General features: G+C 38.3%; 1 protein-coding gene across 5 annotated transcripts in view; it reads left to right on the plus strand.

Annotated features, from left to right (window-relative positions):
• UGGT1 (UDP-glucose glycoprotein glucosyltransferase 1) overlaps nucleotides 1-22,057 on the plus strand; it is a 133,458-nt gene that overhangs the window by 63,462 nt on the left and 47,939 nt on the right. For 4 of the 5 annotated variants that reach the window (XR_005024613.2, XR_005024612.2, XR_005024611.2 and 1 more), the window contains exons 19-26: nucleotides 8,950-9,070; nucleotides 11,554-11,652; nucleotides 12,464-12,487; nucleotides 13,000-13,094; nucleotides 14,826-15,032; nucleotides 15,767-15,898; nucleotides 16,635-16,765; nucleotides 21,560-21,655. Coding sequence is in view for 2 of the 5 variants with exons in the window: in XM_036884354.2 (XP_036740249.2) it covers nucleotides 8,950-9,070; nucleotides 11,554-11,652; nucleotides 12,464-12,487; nucleotides 13,000-13,094; nucleotides 14,826-15,032; nucleotides 15,767-15,898; nucleotides 16,635-16,765; nucleotides 21,560-21,655 (905 nt within the window). In the remaining 3 variants the exon portion in view is untranslated. The remainder of the gene's footprint in view (nucleotides 1-8,949; nucleotides 9,071-11,553; nucleotides 11,653-12,463; nucleotides 12,488-12,999; nucleotides 13,095-14,825; nucleotides 15,033-15,766; nucleotides 15,899-16,634; nucleotides 16,766-21,559; nucleotides 21,656-22,057) is intronic. The other variant, XM_036884355.2, reaches the window with a different exon arrangement.

The following is a 22,057-nucleotide window of genomic DNA, read 5'->3' on the forward strand; positions in this document are numbered from 1 at the left end:
ATGGCTATGCCACATTTTGTTTATTCATTCATCAGTTGAGGAATATCTGGGTTGTTCTCACTGTTTGCTATCATGAATAATGCTGCTGTAAACAGTATTGTACAGGTTTTTGTGTAGACGTATGTTCTCAGTTCCTGGGTATATATATACCTAAGAGTATAATTGCCTGCTTATGTAGTAATTCTAATTTTAATAGTTTGAGGAACTGCTAGACTCTTTTCTAAAGTGGCTGCACCATCGTACATTCCTATGAGCAGGTTCCACTTTCTTCACATTTTACCTCTTTTTTTTTTTTCTCCTTTTGTTGTGTGATTGCCTGGCTAGAACTTCTAGTGCTATGCCGAGGAGAGGTAGTGTGGGTGAGCATCCTTGTTCCGTTCCTGATTGTAGCAGGGAAGGCTTTGTTTAGTCTTTCACCAGTAAGTATGTTAGTTGTGGGTTTTTTGCAGATTCCCATTATCAGGTTATGGAAGTTTCCTTCTAAAGCTTGCTAAATGATTTTTAAAACAGCAAAGTGCATTGGATTTTGTCAAATTCTTTTTCTGTGTCTACTGAGATGCTCCTGTGGTTTTGTCCCTTAGCTATTAATATGGTGTATTATGTTGATTCATTTTATATGTTGACCTAACTTTGAGTTCCTGGGGTAAATCCCACTTTGTTATGCTTTATAATTCTTTCTATGTAATACTTATATAGTTAAATTTTTTGTACCATCTTAATTTCAATAGCATACAAAAGTTTTGCTCTTGTGTAGTCTATTTAACCACTCCTTTATGTTGTATTGTCCTACAGATTACATTCTTCCACGTCATATGCCCATCAGCACTGGTTTATAACTCTTAGTGTTGCAGTTGTCTTTTAAGTGGGATAGAGTTAAAACAAAAAATGTATCTATACTCTATATTTATCCATGTAGTTACCTTTACCCTTACTCTTAATATTTTGTGTGGATTTGAGTTACGGTCTTGTGTCCTTTCATTTTAGCCTGAAGGAATCTCCTTAGTATTTATTGTCGGTTAAGTCTGCCAGTGAAAAATCCTCTCTGTTTTTGTTTATCTGGAAATGTGCTCATTTACCCTCTAATTTTGAAAAGTAATTTGCCAAGGCATTGGATTCTTGGTTGACAGTCTTTTCCTTTCGGTACTTTGAATGTCTTTCCATTGCCTTTTGATCTCTGTTGTTTCCCTTGAAAAATAAGCTGTTAATCTTATTGAACATCTGCTCTGTGTGATGAGCCTCTTCTCTCTCACTTTTTTTATGATCCTTTCTTTCCCTTTCCCTTTTGACACCTCACTAATTATGTCTAGATGTGGAGTTCTATGAGCTTTTCCTATCTGGAGTTCATTATACTTCTTAAATATCAACTTCAGGAACTTTTCAGCCATTATTTCTTCTGGTAATCTTTCTGCCTGTAGTGACTACTGCCACCGAACTAGTCAGAGTTAAGCCAAATTTGATGGATTAAGGGCACAGTTCTCCACAAGATTGCCCTCACTTCAGACACCAGCCACAAGTTCAAGGGCCCCCAGGCCACCCTCACCTATGATCAACTGGTTCTGGGTTCCCAATACCCTCCTTAGTTTTGATGATCTTCTGGAACAGCTTATAGAACTCAGGACAGTGCTATACTTAGGATTAGTATTATTTTAGTAAAAAATACAAATCAGAACCACCCAAAGGGTGAGAAGCATAGGGCAAAGTTCGGGAAGATTACCAATGTAAAGGTTCTTTTGTCTTTTCTCCATGAATTCGGGAAGTGTTACCCCCCTTGCTCACTGATGGTGGTAACGCTTGGGCTGTCGCCAGCCAGGGAAGCCCAGCCATGCTTTGGTGTCCAGAGTTTTTATTGGGGATTCATTAAATAGCTGTGGTTGAATCATTGGCCATGTGGTTGAGTTTCTGGAGGTCAGACTGATATTATGCTGTAAAAAACCCCAACCCTCTAATCACATGTTTGGTCTTTTTGGCTTGAACAGCTCTGTGATAAGTCATCTCATTCGCCTAAACTGTCTAAAGGTCCAGCGTGAGTTACCCCATTAGTGTACCCAGTGTGGGCTGAGGGGCCTGCCATGGATAACAAAGATCCATTAGCATCAGGAAACTCCAGGATTGGAGGTCATCTCCCAGGAACCAGGGAGCCAGCCAAATTCTTTGTCACGCACTGCCCCTTTGTTTCTCTCCTTTCTTTCTGGATATATGCATATGTTGATACTCCATAGTGTCTTACAGGCCTTCTTATTTCTGTTCCTTAGACTGGAAAGATCTCAATTAATGTATCTTCAGGTTCACTGATTCCTTTATCAGCTAAAATCTGCTATTGAGTCCTAGTGAACATTTCATTTCAGCAGTTATAATTTTTAACTCCACTTATTCAGGTTCTTTTCCATAATATCTTTCCCTTTACTGATACATCAGTCTCAAAGTTTCCTTTAGTTTGCTAGACAGGATTTCCTTTAGTTCTTGGAATATATTTGAAGTAACTGATCTAAAGTCTGTGTAAAGTCCAGTGCATGGGCTGTCTCAGGAACTATATGTATTAGTTACTTTTTTTCCTCAGTGTGGGCCATACTGTTTTCTTTTTTTTCAGGTCTCTTAAATTTTTGCTGATAACTGGTGATTTTAATTAATTGAATGTGGCGTCTCTGGAAATCAGTCTGTGCCCTATCAGGCTTTACTGTTGTAGCTGTTGTTTGTTTAGAGACTTTCCTGTGCTAATTCTTTCAAGTCTTTCTTTGTCCTGTGTGGCCTCTTAAGTCTCTTTGTTTGCTAGCTTATTGGTCAGCTGATGAATAAACAGGTATTTTCTTAAATGCATGAATGCAAAGAAGTTTTTCCCAAGGGTGTCTGTGTACATGTTGGGACAGGCTTTCAGCACTCAGCCAGGCAGTTTACAACTCTCAGCCTTCAGCTCTTGCTTGCATAGTTAGTGGGAGGTGTGAATTTAGGGTCTTCTAATATTTTTACTGGGCATGCTTAGCCCCCTGGGCACCATGCATGAGGCTTTTTAGATCAAAGGAATAATATGAGAGCTTTTCAGAGCCCCTTAAGGACATCTCATTCCCCAGCTTTTTACTTCTACATTTTTGGTCAGCTTCATGTTTGCCCAATTGTTATCATCACTTCAAGCAACTGAGACATTGAATAATTGTGCCTGATTGTTTTTGCCAAAGATTCCCCAGGAAAAAGGCTGTTGGCACTGAGTAAGGACTAAATCAGCTCAAATACAGAGAACTCCTGGGAGTATTTTTTGTCTGCTGTTTCTTTTTTTTTTAATCTGACAAGCTGACCTTAGTCTATCTTAATTTGTTACTTAGGAAACTTTGTAATTTTTATAGTTGTCAGATGACTGGAATACTCGAAGTACTTTAAAATTCAGTCTAAGTTGCAGGTTAGCACAATTTAGGTAGGTCACAGGGAAGGCAGTACTTCACAGAGAAGACAAGTAATGACTCTATAGCATCCCACCACACCAACAGACAGTGACTGCGACGGGGCAGCACAGGACCCGATAATACGGGTGAATGTTGAAACCACAATGCTGTTCACGTGAAACCCCCACAAGATTGCATATTAAAAAAAGATGTAGATTATATCAGCAGTTCTCAATTAAAGTGGGATGGGCTGGGAAGGGATGAAGAAAATGGTGTGTGTTGAGGTGGGAAAAGAGGCAATAACTACTAGCATAGAAGGTGACTTGTCTGCTGTTTTTTACCTTTATCACAGGGCTATTAGCTTTCCAGGCTCCTGCAAGCTGAGGAGCAGTGGATAGTAATAGGGTGAGTTGAAGTGTCACAGAAGTTACTTTTCCTGGGGAGATTCAGCTTTTTCTTGAATTAAAGTCCCTTGGAATTTTGCAAGTCTTTAGTTAGCTTCTAGAGTTTTGAATAAGTTTGACAATTTTTTCTAATATTCTTGATGGATTTTTGGAGAAGAGGCTTTTCAGAGATCTTTACTCTGTCATTTCTGTTGAATGTCACTCTGAAATAATATTTTATTTATCAAATAACATTAATGTAATATTAACCCTAAACAGAAATATATATAGGCATACTTCATTTTATTGCATTTTGCTTTATTATGCTTTGCAGATATTTCAGTTTTTTACAAATAGAAGGTTTGTGGTAACCCTGTGTCAAGCAAGTCTGCTGGTGCCATTTTTCCGACAGCATTTGTTTTTTTGTGTGTCTCTGGCACATTTTGGTAATTCTTGGAATATTTTAAACTTTTTTGTTATTGTATTTGTTAAGGTGATCTGTGATCAGTGACTACAATTTGCTGAAAAGCTCAGATGATGATGAGCATTTTTAGCAGTATTTTTTAATGTATGAACTTTGTTTTAGATATAATCTGTTGCATACTTAATAGACTGCAGTGTAGTGTGAATGTAACTCTATATGCACTGGGAAACCAAAACATTCATTCGACTTACTTTATTGTGATACTTGCTTTACTGTGGTGATCTGGAACCAAATCTGCAATATATCTGAGGTATGTTTGTATTAAAAAAAAAACTATTGTAGTAAAATACACAACACATAAAATTTTAGCATTTTAACCATTTTTACTATACAAGTCTGTGACATTAAGTACATTCAAAATGTTGTGGAACCATTAGCACTGCCCATCTCCAGAACCTTTTCGTCATGCCAGACAGCCCTGTGTACGTGTTACACAGTAAGTTCCGTTTGCCTTCTCCCTGCAGCCACTGGGAACCACTGTTGTACTTTTTATATTTATGAGTTAGCCCCTTGTAGGCACATCATATAAATGGCATCTTACAGCATTTGTCATTTTTGTGTCTTGACTATGTTAAGGTTCAGACATTTTGTAACGTGTCAGAATTTCTTTCCTGTTACGATGAAATGATATGTATATGCTACATTTTACTTCTTCATTTATGTGTGGATGGACATTTGAATTGTTCCCACCTTTTGGCTACTGTGAATAACACTGCTGTGAATATGGGTGTACAGATATCTGTTCAGGTCCTTGCTTTCGATTCTTGAAGATGTATTGTTAGAAGTGGAACTGCTGGATCATATATAATACAGTTTAGCATTTTGTGCAACTACCATACTGCTTCCCATAGCAGCTACACCATTGTACATTCCTATGACCAAATGTACAAAAATTCCGGTTTCTTCACACCTCATTGACACTTGTTGAGTTTCTGTTATTTTGCTTATGCCATTCTGTTGGTGTGAAGTAGTGTCCCACGTGTGGTATTTATTTGCATTTTTCTAAGGACTAATGAGACTGAGCATCTTTTCAAGTACTTATTGGCTGTTTATATAACTTCTTTGGGGAAATTTCTATTCAAGTCCTTTCAATTTTTGAATTAGGTTGTTTTTTTTGGTGTTGAGGTATAGAAGTTCTTTATATGTTTTGGATATTTATCCCTTATCAGACATAAGATTTACAACTATGTTTTTCAATTCTGTTGGTTGTCTTTCCACTTTGTTGGTAATATCCTTTGATGCACAGAAGTTTTCAGTTTTGCTGAAATCCATTTTAGCCTATTTTCTTTTGTTGCCTGTGATTTTGGTCTCATATCCAAGAAGTCATTGTCAAATTCAATAGCATGAAGGTTTTTCCAGTGTTTTCTTCTAAGAGTTTTATAGTATTAGTTCTTAGTTTATGTCTTTGATCTAGTTAATTTTTGTGTGTGGTATGAGGTAAGGGTCCCATTTCATTCTTTTGTGTGTAGATATCCAGTTTTCCCAGGACCATTGGTTGAAAAGGTCAGCAATATATATATATATATATATATATGTATATGTATATATGTATATGTATTTTTTTTTATTTTGGTATCATTAATGTGCAATTACTTGAACCTATTATCAAGTCCCCACCACATACCCCATTACAGTCACTGTTCATCAGCGTAGTAAGATGCTATAGAATCATTACTTATCTTCTGTGTGTATACTGCCTTTTCCATGCCCCCCCACTACATTATGTGTGCTAATCATAATGCCCCTTTTTCCCCCTTTATCCCTCCCTTCCCACCCATCCTCTCCAGTCCCTTTCCCTTTGGTAACTGTTAGTCCATTCTTGGGTTCTGTGATTCTGCTGCTGTTTTGTTCCTTCAGTTTTTGCTTTGTTCTTATACTCCACAGATGAGTGAAATCATTTGGTGCTTGTCTTTCTCCGCCTGGCTTATTCCACTGAGCGTAATAACCTCTAGCTCCATCCATGTTGTTGCAAATGGTAGGATTTGTTTTCTTCTTATGGCTGAATAATATTCCATTGTGTATATGTACCACATCTTCTTTATCCATTCATCTACTGAAGCACACTTAGGTTGCTTCCATTTTTTGGCTATTCTAAATAGTGCTGGATAAACAGGGTGCATATGTCTTTTTCAAACTGGACTCCTGCATTCTTTGGGTAAATTCCTAGGAGTGGAATTCCTGGGTCAAATGATATTTCTATTTTTAGTTTTTTGAGGAACCTCCATACTGCTTTCCACAATGGTTGAACTAATTTACATTCCCACCAGCAGTGCAGGTTTCTCCTTTCTCCACATCCTTGCCAACATTTGTTGTTTGTCTATTTGGATGGTGGCCATCCTAACTGGTGTGAGGTAATATCTCATTGTGGTTTTAATTCGCATCAGCAATATATTTTTAATAGAGGCTATTTATTCTCATTGTTAATGCATTTATACATTAATTGTTGTATTATTGTACAACATTATTGTACCAAATACAACATGTTGGCCAAATACCATTGCGTTTCTTCTCATGAACTAAGGATAGATCCTAATAGTTTTGTTAAGGAATTCATTCTTCATGGAACTGCTAGAATGAAACACGGAAACTTTTCATTTGAATGAGTTTGGCATATTTTCCCAAGTTAAGAATGGTCTTGAAGAAATGATAATTATTTTATTTCTTTATATTAATGAAAAGATAAAAGATAATTCAAACATCTCAGCTTTCCAACCTCCATTTAAAATGTATTCTTCAACATTGTTGGATATAAAAATTAAGAAGAGTTTTTCTGTTTTTCAGTATTAACATATCTGTTATCTAAAAGTATGCCAGTTTTCAATGTTATTCTCTCTTTGAATGCTGGTTTTCCTCTTGTATTGCCAGTGAGAAATTTAGTTTGGTCTAGCTAAGAAAAGCCTTATTTTAAATGACAAAAGCCATATGTGCTCCTATACATATTTACAAATATTAAATTTGGGGGAATATTAGAGTGTATTAAGTAAAAATTAAAGTTCTCATCTCAATCTCTAGAGCAGTATTTTTGTGTATCTCCTTACATGTGCATTTTTTTTAGCTTACCTTTCTAATTGAATATATCTTAGCTTTGCATTCCTAAATATACAACTCTATCCCATTATTTTAGATTGTGGCAGGGTATTTCATTTTTAAGAGTGAACAATAATTTATTTCATCCCCTAATGTTAGATGTTGCTTGTAGAATTTCACTGTTATAGATAGTGCTGCAGTGAATATCCTAATATGTATATCTTTATATCTTATTATTATTTTTTTTGGAGAAACACTAATTACTGCAACTGTTTTGTTGGGGGTAGTGTATGTTTAAAATTAGGAACTAAATTCACTACAAAAGGATATGATAGGCAGATGGTGTGAAAATGTGTGGAGCTGTAAGTACAGAGGGACTGTCACCTATTTGTTCGTGTTCCCCTGCCACTCTTTTTTCTGCCAACAGCCGCTGTGTGTGTGTGTGTGGTGTGGTGTGTGTAGATGAGCTGCATCAGAGGGTATGTCCATTTAAAGTCTTGATACAGATGTTGCCAGATTGCCTTCCCTGAACTAGTTAGGCTTCTAACTGCAATCAATTCATATTTATAACGGAGACCAAAGTTGTATACACGGGTTTACGTCTATACTAAGTCATCTGGTACCTTTGTAAGTCTTTCAAATTGTGTGATTGGTTCATATGTTCGTTTTTAGTTTATAGTTTGAGAATTTGCATATGACTTATCTCTGGGGATAAATAGCCACAGGTGATGTCTAATTGGAATTGTTTAGACTTGACTGTATATTTGATTCTCATCTGTCTCTCCCTTGACAATCACTTTAAAATATGGCGTTGTATGAAATATTTTAAGGTGGAGAAACTTGTAGGTTTCCATAGCCATTTCCACTTGGATCTGAGATTACCTTCCTGAAGTAAAAGTGTAATTTAAAGGTTTGAAAAGGAAGAATAAGTGATAGATGATATATGTCCTCCCCCAGTATAATTGTGACTCTGGAAAAGTAGGGTTATTTGGATGCCTGAGATTAAAAAAGATTTGGGTATTTTTTATTAGCAAGAATATTAAATGCTTGAGAGAAGGTGTTTAGTTTTCTCCTTCAGAGAGAAGCTAACTATGAGCACATTTCAGGATGGACTTCTGTTTATGTTACTTAACTCTTAACTAATTTGTAGAGCTTGGTTATTTCTGGGGAAGCACAGTTGTGCGTGGAGACCAAATATGCATGGGTTTGCAGTTCATTTTTGGGATCTCCTTAGCTCTGTGACTTGGAGTAAGTTAAGTAACCGTTCTGGGCTTCAGCTTCTTCTTTAAAGAGGAGTAACATCTGCCTCACGCTGTTAGAGTTAGAGATGCTGTATGCAAAGTCAGCCTAGGCTTGGCAACGACAGGGACCTATAACATGGTAACTTCCATTTTTAGCTGTTGCCAATACATAAGAAGCTATTATTTGACTCCGTAGCCTCTTACTAGGCTGATAGACAGTGACTGCAATGGCGGCGGGTGAGGACTTGATAATATGGGTGAATGTTGAAACCACAATGTTGTTTATATGAAACCTTCATAGAATTGTATATCGATGATACTTTAATTTAAAAAAAGCTATTACTACGTTAATAACTTGTTAGTCCCTGATAAATTACTATTGATCGAATTTGTTTAACACCCATCCCACCCCCACCCCGTTTCTTTTTTTTTTTTTCTTGTAGGGTGAACTGTCCCATGATCAGGATGTGGTAGAATATATCATGAACCAGGCAAATGTTGTTCCACGAATCAATTCTAGGGTTTTGACAGCTGACCGAGAATACCTGGACTTAACAGCGACCAGTAAGGAGCATTTCAGGGGTGACTTTGGGCCTTTCTCACTTGTGCTTCAGAATCTTTGCATTTATTGGATTCAGAAGATAAGCCAAGATGGTGACATGATTTTGTGTTTAAACTCATCGCCCCTTTAGTTCATAGTATGGGCTCCTAAATTCACAAGAGTTTCCACCAAAAGGAGAGAAATCCTTCCTGGATAAATCCTTGTAAACTTTGAAAACTGTGCAGTGCTTTGTAATTGCTGACCGAACAGGCCTTAGGTGATGAGAGCGGACCGTGTTGTCGGCTTGCTCGCGGGCCGAAGCTGGGAGGCAGCTGGCTTTTCTTCATCCCCGTTCTGGGATCAGTCAGCGATTCTGTGGACAAGGATTGGGTTGTTTTACTCTGAGAAGCTAAGAATACCTTGTTAAACCTTCCCTGAGATACAGTGCACATGCCGTGAACTCAGCAGTACAAAGTATGCAGTTTAAGCACATTCTGCAAGTAGTGCCATTCGTGTCGCCACCTACTTCAGAACAGTATCATCACCCCAGCGGAAACCAGGTGCCCCTTGCAGTCACTCTCCACTTCTCCTCTCTGACCCCCAGCAACCACTCATTAGTTTCTATTTCTAATGAATTTTTCTGTTCTGGGTATTTCATACAACTGGAAGTTTTTTAAGACTGCTTCTTTCACTTAGCGTCATGTTTTTGAAACTCATCCATGTTGTAGCCTGTCTCCGTACTTCATTCCTTTAAAAGGCTGATTAATATTCCATTACATGGATGTACCACGCTTGGCATATGTATTCCTCAGCTGATGGTGTCCGGGTCGTTGCCACAGGAGTACCTTTTAAGAGGTACATGTGTGGAGCCCAGGCACAGTTTGTGCCTCAGGCTTTCCCTTGAGACGTGGAAGGCCACTTTAGCAGACAGCTGGACATATGGTGCAGCCTTCATCTCGCCCAGGAAATCTCCCTGGGGAAGAAAACATGCATGTAAGAGTGAGGTCAGAACCAAGGGCCATTGTGGCTGAGTAAGATGAACATACGGCTCTCTGCATGGTTGTTACGGTATGACAGCTATCTCTAATCTACCTGCGGTAGAATTCCTTTTCTTGTAGGCAGAGGAAAAGGCACAACATACATGTTTGTATTTGAAAAACAAGTAGTCAGAAATTGAGCTGAATTATTTCTTCACAGCTGGGTTTTAGCTTTTCTCCAGGAGTTTTGGAGCAAGGTGAGCAGTACTGTGAGTCTTTGTCCTGAGTTTTGTTGTTTCCAACATGTTTAATTAGACTGGAGAGTGATGTCAGGAGTACTCGTGAATGAGGAGCATAGCAGTAGTTGTGTGTTTTTGGATGTCTTTTCCCACCGAGTGTGGTAGTGATCAGCTGTGAAACGATGCTAGTTCCCAGTAGCAAAGAAGCCATCTGCCTGGTGAGCATGTGTCGCTTTCAGTGGAGGAGCAGCTGGTGTCCTCCTGACCCAGTGGTCACAGCTCCACCTCCCCGTTACTTATGCTGCTTTTGGCCTTTACTGTCCAGGGAGCTTTCCGGAAGGCTGCTTTGGTGCTTTCTGCCCTTCTCTCTGTGATGTCATGGGCCGTGTCTGATTTAGTGTTGCTTTCCTTTTACTGGAATACTGACTGACAGGATAGCAGGCCCTCGGTGTGCTCTGTTGAGTAGGGGGGGAGATGAGGGAGGGGGTAGACAGATAGATGGGAGAGCAGGCGAGCAAGCTGTGCATGGAGGGCGGTGAGAGAAGGGTGGTGATTGTATTGGGGTATAAGGACTCTTAAGATTGGGGAGAGTGCTGGAGATGGAGGGCTTGTGAGGTAGAGGCTGGAGACCATTCTGTAGGCAGGAAGAGATGACTGGGTAGTTTAGAGCAAGGGAATGACTTGATGAAACTGGGATTTTAGCAAGGGTAATCTGAAGGGAAGTGATTAGTAAGAGCACTGGCTGTGGGCACTAAATCAGAAAAGAAACGTATCTACAAAGAGTGAAAATGACCTTTTATGTCTGTTAAGGATAAAAATATATTATTTTGTTAGACATGAGAACATGACAGTCAGAGTCTTGTATCTTCTCCCCTGCTAACCACCCCTCCTACTGTACAGGGAAGCACTTGTTCCCGTGGATGGACTGTGGAGGGAGAGACGGAGTTCAGAGGTCCCACTACAGGATCGTTTTCTAGTTGTAAAACAGTAAGGGTGGGAATAGAATAATAAACTACTAAAATGACATAAACATATATGAGAGAATGTGAGGCTTATGTATTTTTTGTTGTGTATTAAAAGTGTGATCAAATGGGGTAGGGATCTTGTAAATTTGGACAGTAAACGTGAAACAATGTATTTCTCTCATGCATTGTTACAAATCTTATGGTCAAATCAGATTATCATTTGAGTATTAGTGTTAGATGGAATTTAGGCATTTAATTATAAATTATAGACTTGTATTTAATTATGAACATATGAATTATAAATCTTTCAATTTTTTTCTTCTAGATAATTTCTATGTGGATGATTATGCTAGATTTACTGTCTTGGATTCCCAAGGCCAGACTGCTGCTGTAGCCAATAGTATGAACTATCTGACGAAGAAAGGTAATAATCCACTTCTGGCTTATCTGGGAGTCAGCCTTTGTTTTTTTTTTTTTTTTTTGTATTAGCAAAAATAATTCAATCTTTATTATCTATTGGGAAAGATACTCCATAATTTCTTTCATTAATTTTTTTATTAGAATGATTTGAATCTAGAAAATACCTATTTAAAATTGAATTCTTTATATATTTTTGAAAATTCAAATGTTAACCTTTGAAATTTTATATGAGATATTCAACTCAAAAGAAAAAACTTTTCATGGTTCAAAATGAAAAAACATTTATAAAAATGGGTTGATGGAGTGAAAATTGGTTTGACCTCCCTCTTTATTGACAACATTGGTTTATTATTTTAGCGTTTACTTAGTTCTAGGAATCCTTCTGTAAATTTTTAAACTGATTTTTATGTAGAATTATTTACTTATGCTAAAAATGTGTGAAATGATATCCTTTTTATGGCAGCCAGATACTTTTCCCCCCTGGTCACACTTATTACTCTTTTAGAGCCCTGACTGTCCTGTAAGGCAGCTATTCGTGTCCCTACTTGTAGTCTTCTTGCGGGGAGAATTTCCAATGATTTGAATTATCAGAATTGCTCTGATATTTTTAAGTATAGGCACTTGCCCCATTTAATTCTTCAAAGAAATTGGTTCTGAGGGGTCCTGGGGCAGTGCTGTTACACTAATGGGACTAAGGACAGAAGGAAACATAGATTGTGTTAGACATTATTTAACACTTTGACTCTTATAGTGGGCATTAATTATAGAAATGACCTTTTCTTTTCTTCTACTCTTTTTCCTTTACCTTTGTCCAGGAATGTCCTCCAAGGAAGTCTATGGTAACTTTAAACTTCAGAATGTTCTCTTTCTTAATTATCTTATGTGGTTTCAGGCAACTCTGTGATTCAGAATTTACTGACATTTTATTGTGATGTTTCTGGAATCTGTGGGTAACAGTAGAAAATTTATCAGTGCAGATAATTTTGTATAAATGTTTGCAAATAATTTTAGTTCATATCAATTGTAATATATAAGTATATAAATTAATATGATTAAAGACCATAATTTGTTACCCACATATTCAAAAGTTCTCTTTCATTTTACATGCTACCAGATGGCCAAACCATAATAGCATAAGTGCATGATCCTAGTTTGTAATTAAGCCATGTGGAAGGTTACCCTGCTTTCATTGTAGTATAGAAGTTTCACTACTTTTGCTTTGAATCTTTATTAAACTTGTCATTTTCTTAGTTCTTGCATGGTTTTCAGAAGTTATTTGGCTTAATAACAGTATTGAAACATAGAATGCTTTTTTCCATACAACTCACTATATGTTTTTGATTTTCTACAGATGATTCGTTTATTAGGCCAGTAACTTTTTGGATTGTTGGGGATTTTGATAGCCCTTCTGGAAGGCAGTTACTGTATGATGCTGTTAAACATCAGGCAAGTATCTACAGTTTCATGCTGTGGTTTCTTCGGAGACTGCCATGTTCCTCATGGCAAATGGGTGCTGACATGGTTGTTCTGGTGGGGAGGTGGGAGTCCTGCTTTCTTAGTGCTTGGGGGAAAGGCATTGTTTCTTCGGAGGTCTGCCAGCTAGTAAGAAAGAAGAGATGACTGCAATACTCTGGCTTCATTTGAGGGAATAGATTCTTTCAGAGAAAAAAATAATGAGATCCTCATCACAGACAAATTTTTATTGCATGACTGTTCATGGTCTCGCTGTAGAGGTGCTGCAAAGATCATGTTATATATTGTATGGGAGAGACGGGGTCTTCACATTGAGAGAGGTCTGGATGTGGGAGAAATGCCGTGCAGACATGCTAGTGCCTGTATAACAGAAGTAGGTGTGTTATAGATGGTCGGAAAGACAAGCAGTTCATAAGCCGTAGAACTTAGTGAATAGCAGTGGCAAATGGGCAAGAAGAAATTCGAGCTTCTAGAGAGTGTCCTTGTCAGAGAATGAGATGTTAAATTCCTTTTCCTGAGCAGTTTCACATTGGAGCTTCATCAGAATTGCAGCACTGCCACCCTGTGTCATAGGAGGCTTACTGAAACACTGAACTATCCAGGTGGTTTTCACTTCACTAACTGCTGGGTGCCTTTATTGTCTAAGGGAACAGTCTAGATGCTGTGGTCAATTCAGAGGTAAATTGGAGTGAAAGGAAATAGATATATGTAAGACCTCCAACTCAAATTTATAAATGCTCCAGTGGTGGTAGAGTGGAGAACAGGAAGGGAGAGTTGAATTTTTAAAATAAATACTTTAATTGAAGAAAAATAGGTTCAAAAGAAGTACATGGATCATAGGATACACAGTGTCACAAAGTGAACACACCATTGTGACCAGCCCCAGGTCAAGAAACAGAGAATCAGCAAGTTGCTGAATGCCCTTCCCAGCAGTGCTTTGCTCCAGATGACCTCTGTTCACATATACTAAGTGTGCCTGTTTCTTACTTCATTTAAATGGCATCTTATAGTACCTATTTGTGTTTGGTTTCTTTACTAAACATTTTTGACATTCATCCATGATACTACACAGATACTTCAGTGTGTAATATTGTATCATATGGCTATACCACAAAGTTTATTTGTTTAATCTATTTGATGGATGTATTATTTCTAGTTTGGGGCTATTCTGAAGAATGTTGCTATGAATATTCTTTTATATGCCTTTTGATATACTTAAGTATGAATTACACTTTTTTGGTTTTATGGATCCCAGGTACTGTCTTCCACATGGATTCTTGCCTTACTCAGGGAGAGATTAATTTTTACTAGGAATCTGGAGAGGCCAGATGAACAAAGAAGGGTTTGAGCAGGGCCTTGAAAAATGGTTGGGACTTGAGAAAATAGAGACAGGGATGTAGTTGGGGTTTGCAGTTGGCATGAGGTACGCTGTGTATTAGAAGAATGCAAAATGCACTGGGGAACTAGAGGACTCTATTTACAGGGATGATAAGGGATGAAATTGGAAAGGAAGGCTGGGAGCTGGTTCATGCAGGGCTTTGAATGCCTGGCCATAGCATTTAAATTGTATTCTGTGTGCAGAAGGCTACCGAAGGCTTTGAAGAGAAGTATTATTTGCTACTTAAGGAATATGACTAATGTTAACACCACCTTTTAAGTTCACAACATCTACCATGTAACTCTTATTTCCCATTTTGTAAATAGAAATCCAGTAACAATGTTAGAATAAGCATGATCAATAATCCTAGTGAAGACATACGTTATGAGAACACTCAGATCTCCAGAGCAATCTGGGCAGCTCTGCAAACACAGACCTCCAATGCTGCTAAGAACTTCATCACAAAAATGGCCAAGGAGGAGACCGCGGAGGCCCTGGCCGAAGGCGCTGACATCGGGGCGTTCTCTGTTGGGGTGAGTGTGCCTGGCGGGAGGCTGCCTCATTCTCTTATTTGCCATGGAAGTTCACTGCTGTGAACTGCTGTGTTCTGTTCATGATGAGGATTTGTGATTTGAGTTCTGAGTTTCAGAGGACTTTTTTTTTAATTTGAAAGAATATTTCCAAGAAATAACTATACTGCCTCATTCCCTTTATTACTTTTAAACTTGCTAGGTTTCAAAATGTGTCTGATACAAGTTTATGTTTAAGCACAAAACCATGTTTTGTATAGTTTTTGAAAGATAGACAATATTAGATTTGTTTATAGAGCAAAAAAGTGAGGTTTAAGCCACTTACAAATTAGAGGCTATGTATTCTTGATGTGTTTCTAATATGTTTATTGATTTGTAGAAGTTACTGTTTTTGACTGTTTTGCAATTTTAAAATTTCTTATAAAATAATGCATATACTTGACAGAAAGGCTCTCACTTGAAATTAGCAAGATTTTAAAAAGAGTAAAACTTCATGAAGAATAATTTGCTAGTTGGATGATTACATAAAAGAATAGGAAAAGGAAATAAGCATTACTTGATAGGTGGATGGGTAGGGGAAGATCAGGGACAGTGGAGGACTGAGACATCATAAGATAGATTATTTAAATGAGCTATTACCACTAAAAGAGAATTTTGTGATTTATTCATTATACTTCTTCATTTTAATGGCTTGCTTAATAACAATTACTTTTCCTTAATAACAATTACTTTCCTAGGGCATGGATTTCAGTCTTTTTAAAGAGGTCTTTGAATCTTCCAAAATGGATTTCATTTTGTCTCATGCCATGTACTGCAGGGATGTTCTGAAGCTGAAGAGAGGACAGAGGGCGGTGATCAGCAATGGAAGGGTGAGGATTCTGTCCTGAGACAAGCTTGACTTCAAGGTCGATCAGTGAGCAGTCTTGGCAGCACTCTCCTCTGAAGCTAGTAAACTCTCCAGACACCGCGACTCTCTTTCCAAGGGTGGTCAGGGCTTATGCAGTGCTGATTGTAATCTCTGCACCCTTCTTTCAAAGGAAGTTTGCTTTTTGACATGAACATCCTGTGTGAAACCTTCCTGCTGTTTAGTGTTGTCCTAGGAGTGGCTCTCAGGACATAACTTAGCAGGCCTTTGATACACACAGTGTTCGTCCTCTGTGGGGACCAGGTTGAGAGTGGTGCGCCCTTTGAACCTAACTGGCACGTCTCATAAATGTCTGTGGCCGCTGAAGTCAGACCATGGTGGACATAGCAAACTTTACATGCTTAGCCCTTAGGGTAAAATCTCTGGTAATTGTCACTCCATGACTATTTTGGCTTTGTTATTTCTGTCCAGTGGGAATTAACAAAAGCTTATTGCTATTTTATTGTACTTCAGAGTTGCTTACTGTGAAAATATTGTGACGTATACAAGCCCACACTCTGTGTGGGTGAGGAACTGATAAGTAAATAAATAGCTGTATGAGGTGATTTGGGTTTCATTATTACTTTATTCATTGACTGTATTTAGACCTCGTGTGTCCCAGATCTTTAAAGCGACTAGGTTTGGAAGGTGGCCCCAGGACAGCGCTGACTCCAGCACTGACTGCCCCGCTCTTCTCACAGATCATTGGGCCACTGGAGGACAGTGAACTCTTTAACCAAGACGATTTCCACCTCCTAGAAAACATCATCTTAAAAACTTCAGGACAGAAAATCAAATCTCATATTCAGCAGCTCCGGGTAGAAGAAGATGTGTAAGTCTTGCAGCCGCAGAAATTCATTAGTCTGTGTCTCAGGGTGTCTTCCTGCCCCCTGTTCCATGACAGCTCTATTTCCAGCTTTAAAATGTAATCATGCTCCTCAATTCAAGTGTGTTTTATACTTCTGTTGAAAACAAGTTCATTTTGTAGCCAGCTATTTAAAGAACTGAATTCATTTTCTCCTTTTTTTTTTTTAACTTTTGATTGTGGAAAGTTTCAAACATACACAAAAGTAGAGGGGTGAGCTTATTCATTAACTTGGAATGCTGATTATGTAAAGAGGTACTTTCCCTCGTCGCCTGTTTGGTTACCTTCGGTGTTGGTTCCGGAAAGGAGAGGCAGGCTAATGCTTCTTTCCCTTTATTTACCAGTGTGGAAGCATGAGTTGTTTCTTTTTGTATCCTACAAAAGGTATTGTTGGGCTTTTATTTTCATTTTAATTCTTTCAGTGGTGTTTTTAACTAATATATTTTAGTGAGTTATTTCTCAATAAAAGAAAATAAATTATTTGACTTGCCTATGTATCTACTGTGTAACTAGAACCCATAGTCATATACACATACATAGTTTTGCATTAAACACCAGATGAATTTGTAGTTGGGGTATATATTTTTATGCTCAATTTTTTGAGGTGCCATTGTACCTTTTCCCACAGAGGAAATTTGCATCATCCCCAAATGAACTACTTGACTTTCCCACCAGTAATACTTAAGGGCTCCAGTTTCTCCACATCTTCATCAACCCTTGCTACTTTCTGTTTTCTTAGTGATACCCATTCTTATGGGTGTGAAGTGGTATCTCCTTGTGGTTTGATTTGTACTTTCCTAATGATCAGTGGTGGTGAGCAGTTTTGCATGTGTTTATTGGCCATTTGTACATCTTTGGAAAAGTATCCAAGTCCTTTGCCCATTGTTAACTTTATTTTTTATTGTTGAGCTGTGGGAGTCCTTCAGACTTTCTGGGTAGTAATCCCTCCCAAGTGTCCGATACACACGTACCCTCCCCCATTCCGTGAGCCGCTGCTTCACTCTCTTGTGCCTATTGGTGCATAGGTGGAGGAACAAAAAATCTGAAAGTTCTGGTTTTCTTGCTCCTCTTTTTCACATGTCATCATGGTGCAGAGTTCAAGATGTGTGTCTCCGTGAAGTGTTGGCTTTGATAGTTGCCAAGTCTTGTGTGATGTGGGAAGGAATCTTTTTTCATCTCAGCCAATATGGGGCTACAGCTAAAGAGGTTCTCTCCAGCCTCAGTGGCTCCTGAGTGACACCCCTTGTTCTGGTCGATAAAACACTTCTAATGCAGGCCAGGGGGCTGTGCCTATCCCGGACACAGCTTGGTGTGGTGTGCCCTTGGACCACTTCTCTCTGGAGTCTTTGGGAATGATGCAAAGCCCAACTATGCACAGGCTTGCCTTTTACCAACCAGAGATGGCTCTGGGTCTGTTTGGAGTGAATTTAGGGAAATAAGGTCAAATCGTGAGGGTTCTCAGAATCTCCTTGCCTATCTAGGGTTTTCCTTGGTGCCAGAGCTGCTCCTGGAGCAGCCCGTTGTGACAGCCTCAGCATTCACGCGTGATGCAGACCTGTGGCCACGATGCCATCCTCGGCTTTCTGAAGATACGGTGCTTCATGAGCCCTTAGGGAGTTTGTTTTCTGCTCCCCACCCCAGTCCACATAACCAAGTGTCCCTTGACAAGTTTTGTGTCAGTGTTGACAATAACAGGAAACAATGGCCTGTATCATCTGTATTCAGAGTTAGTATCAAGAAGTACTGAGAGATAATTTGATACAGTTGTTTAGTTTAATGAGAAAATGTAGAGGCTTGATTCCTTTCCAAATATATTCACAAGTGCTCTTCTAGAATTCTTGGAATTTAGTCCTCAGTTCATCAGATCAGGGCATTTTTTTCAGTCTTATGATTTAGTTCAAGATCTTCCTTAGTTAGAAATCAACTTTAGAAGGGGCAGGGAAAAGCAGAAATGCTTTCCTGAGTTGTTTACTGCAGTGATGACTGTAATAGTGAAGTCAGAAACAACCGAGATGTTCAAAAGCTAGTCAGTTTTATAGATTATGTATCCCCCGCCAAGATAAAATATTATGTAGTCATTGAAAATGCTGCTGTACCCCTCTATTATCCCACAAAAGATGTTTATAATGCTAAAGGAACAAGCAGGTTACCAAATAATATAATGTCACTTTTGTTTATATGTACACACACACACACACACATATTAAAACATACAGAAGAATTATGAGCCAAGTGTTATTGGTGCTTATTTCTTTTTTAAAAAAATTTTTATTAAGGTATTATTGATATATACTCTTATGAAGGTTTCACATGAAAAATAATGTAGTTACTACATTTACCCATATTATCAAGTCCTCACCCGTACCCCAATGCAGTCACTGTCCCTCAGTGTAGTGAGATGCCACAGATTCACTGTTTGCCTGTGCTACACTGTTTTCCCCGTGACCTGCCCACACCATGTGTGCTAAACATAATACCCCTCAATCCCCTCCTCCCTCCCTCCCCATCTGCCCTCCCACACGCCTCCCCTTTGGTAACCACTAGTCCCTTCTTGGAGTCTGTGACTCTGCTGCTGTTTTGTTCCTTCAGTTTTGCTTCGTTGTTATACTCCACAAATGAGGGAAATTATTTGGCACTTGTCTTTCTCCGCCTGGCTTATTTCACTGAGCATAATACCCTCTAGCTCCATCCATGTTGTTGCAAATGGTAGGACTTGTTTCTTTCTTATGGCTGAATAGTATTCCATTGTGTATATTTACCACATCTTCTTTATCCATTCATCTACTGATGGACACTTAGGTTGCTTCCATTTCTTGGCTATTGTAAATAGTGCTGCTGTAAACATAGGGGTGCATCTGTCTTTTTGAATCTGAGAAGTTGTATTCTTTGGGTAAATTCCAAGGAGTGGGATTCCTGGGTCAAATGGTATTTTTATTTTTAGTTTTTTGAGGAACCTCCATATTGCTTTCCACAATGGCTGAACTAGCTTACATTCCCACCAGCAGTGTAGGAGGGTTCCCCTTTCTCCGCATCCTCACCAGCATTTGTTATTCTTAGTCTTTTCGATGCTGGCCATCCTTACTTGTATGAGGTGATATCTCATTATGGTTTTAATTTGCATTTCCCTGATGATTAGTGATGTGGAGCATCTTTTCATGTGTCTGTTGGCCATATGAATTTCTTCTTTGGAGAATTGTCTCTTCACATCCTCTGCCTATTTTTTAATTGGGTTATTTGCTTTTTGGGTGTTGAGGCGTGTGAGTTCTTTATATATTTTGTATGTTAACTCCTTGTCAGACATGTCGTTTATGAATATATTCTACCATACTGTAGGGTGCCTTTTTGTTCTGTTGATGGTGTCCTTTGCTGTACAGCTTTTTAGTTTGATGTAGTCCCATGTGTTCATTTTTGCTTTTGTTTCCCTTGCGCAAGGAGATGCATTCAGGAAGAAGTTGCTCATGCTTATATTCAGGAGACTTTTGCCTATGTTGTCTTCTAAGAGTTTTATGGTTTCATGACTTACATTCAAGTCTTTGATCCATTTTGAGTTTACTTTTGTGTATGGGGTTAAACAATAATCCAGTTTTGTTCTCTTACACGTAGCTGTCCAGTTTTGCCAACACCAGTTGTTGAAGAGGCTGTCATTTCCCCATTGTATCTCTGTGGCTCCTTTATCATATATTAATTGACCATATATGCTTGGGTTTATATCTGGGCTCTCTAGTCTGTTCCATTGGTCTATGGTTCTGTTCTTGTGCCAGTACCAAATTGTCTTGATTACTGTGGCTTTGTAGTAGAGCCTGAAGTTGGGGAGCATAATCCCCCAAGCTTTATTCTTCCTTCTCAGGATTTCTTTGGCTATTCAGGGTCTTTTGTGGTTCCATATGAATTTTAGAACAATTTGCTCTAGTTCATTGAAGAATCCTGTTGGTATTTTGATAGGAATTGCATTGAATCTGTAAATTGCTTTAAGCAAGATGGCCATTTTGACAATATTATTCTTCCTATCCATGAGCATGGGATGTGTTTCCATTTATTGGTGTCCTCTTTAATTTCTCTCATGAGTGTCTTGTCATTTTCAGAGTATAGGTCTTTCACTTCCTTGGTTTATTCCTAGGTATTTTATTCTTTTTGATGCAACTGTGAATGGAATTGTTTTCCTGATTTCTCTTTCTGCTAGTTCATCATTAGTGTGTAGGAATGCAACAGATTTCTGTTTATTAATTTTGTATCCTGCAAGTTTGCTGACTATTAGATCTAGTAGTTTTGGAGTGGATTTCTTAGGTTTTTTTATGGTGCATATTTCTTGATAATGGTATTGTGTGTCTCATTTTTCTCATTTTTTTCCCCTGAATGTTTTTTTTTCCAGTTAATTATTGCTTTAAAAATAATGAAAAGTGATAATGTTACTCAGAAGAGAGTGCAGGAGAATGTAAATGGCACTGACAGTCTGTTATGGGCCAGGCCCTGAGTGAGGTGCCTTTGTATGTTTAGCCAGTGCAGTATTTACAAGAGCCATGTAGAGTAGGTAGTATCCCCATTTCACATAAGGAAAAATCAGCACCTTCCCCCCAAGGTTACAAAACTAATCAGTTACACAATCAGCACTTTTTCTCATGTCTGTTGGTACAAAGTTCATACTCTGTTCACGTCATGAACACCATGGTGTCTATCAGTACTTAGGTGGATTATATTAAGTGCAGCAATAATTGGGAAAACCTTCAGTTGAATATGCTAACTTTCACCAACTGCATCTTTCAGGGCCAGTGACTTGGTAATGAAGGTGGATGCTCTCCTGTCAGCCCAACCGAAAGGAGATGCAAGAATTGAGTACCAGTTTTTTGAAGACAGGCACAGGTATCAGAGTGATGCTGAATTTGTACACTTGTTTAATTATTAAACTCTCAAGGTTGCCTTTGCCTCAGCTCCTTTATCCTTTCCATACACAGTATGTGTATGTCCTTATAAGAATGGGAAAGCTTGTTGGGCATGCAGTTTTCATATATATTCATATTCATGTGTAAAATTCGTATCTTGATCTCAGTTGCATATTGACATTCATTTCTAAGTAAATCTGAAATAGTTCTGAATGCAGAAAAGCATTTTAGAAGGCAGAAAGCATTTAATGAAACATCAATTTTCAGAGCACTTGTCTCATTCATCTTGTATTGAAAAATGTTTTGTTCTTAATAAATCAAAAACAATTTAGCATTGTGAGGAAGTCTTTTGTCTTCCAGTTTTTTGTTTGGAAAGTTTCAA

Source organism: Manis pentadactyla, chromosome 8 (assembly GCF_030020395.1).
Source record: "Manis pentadactyla isolate mManPen7 chromosome 8, mManPen7.hap1, whole genome shotgun sequence".
NCBI lineage: Eukaryota > Metazoa > Chordata > Mammalia > Pholidota > Manidae > Manis > Manis pentadactyla.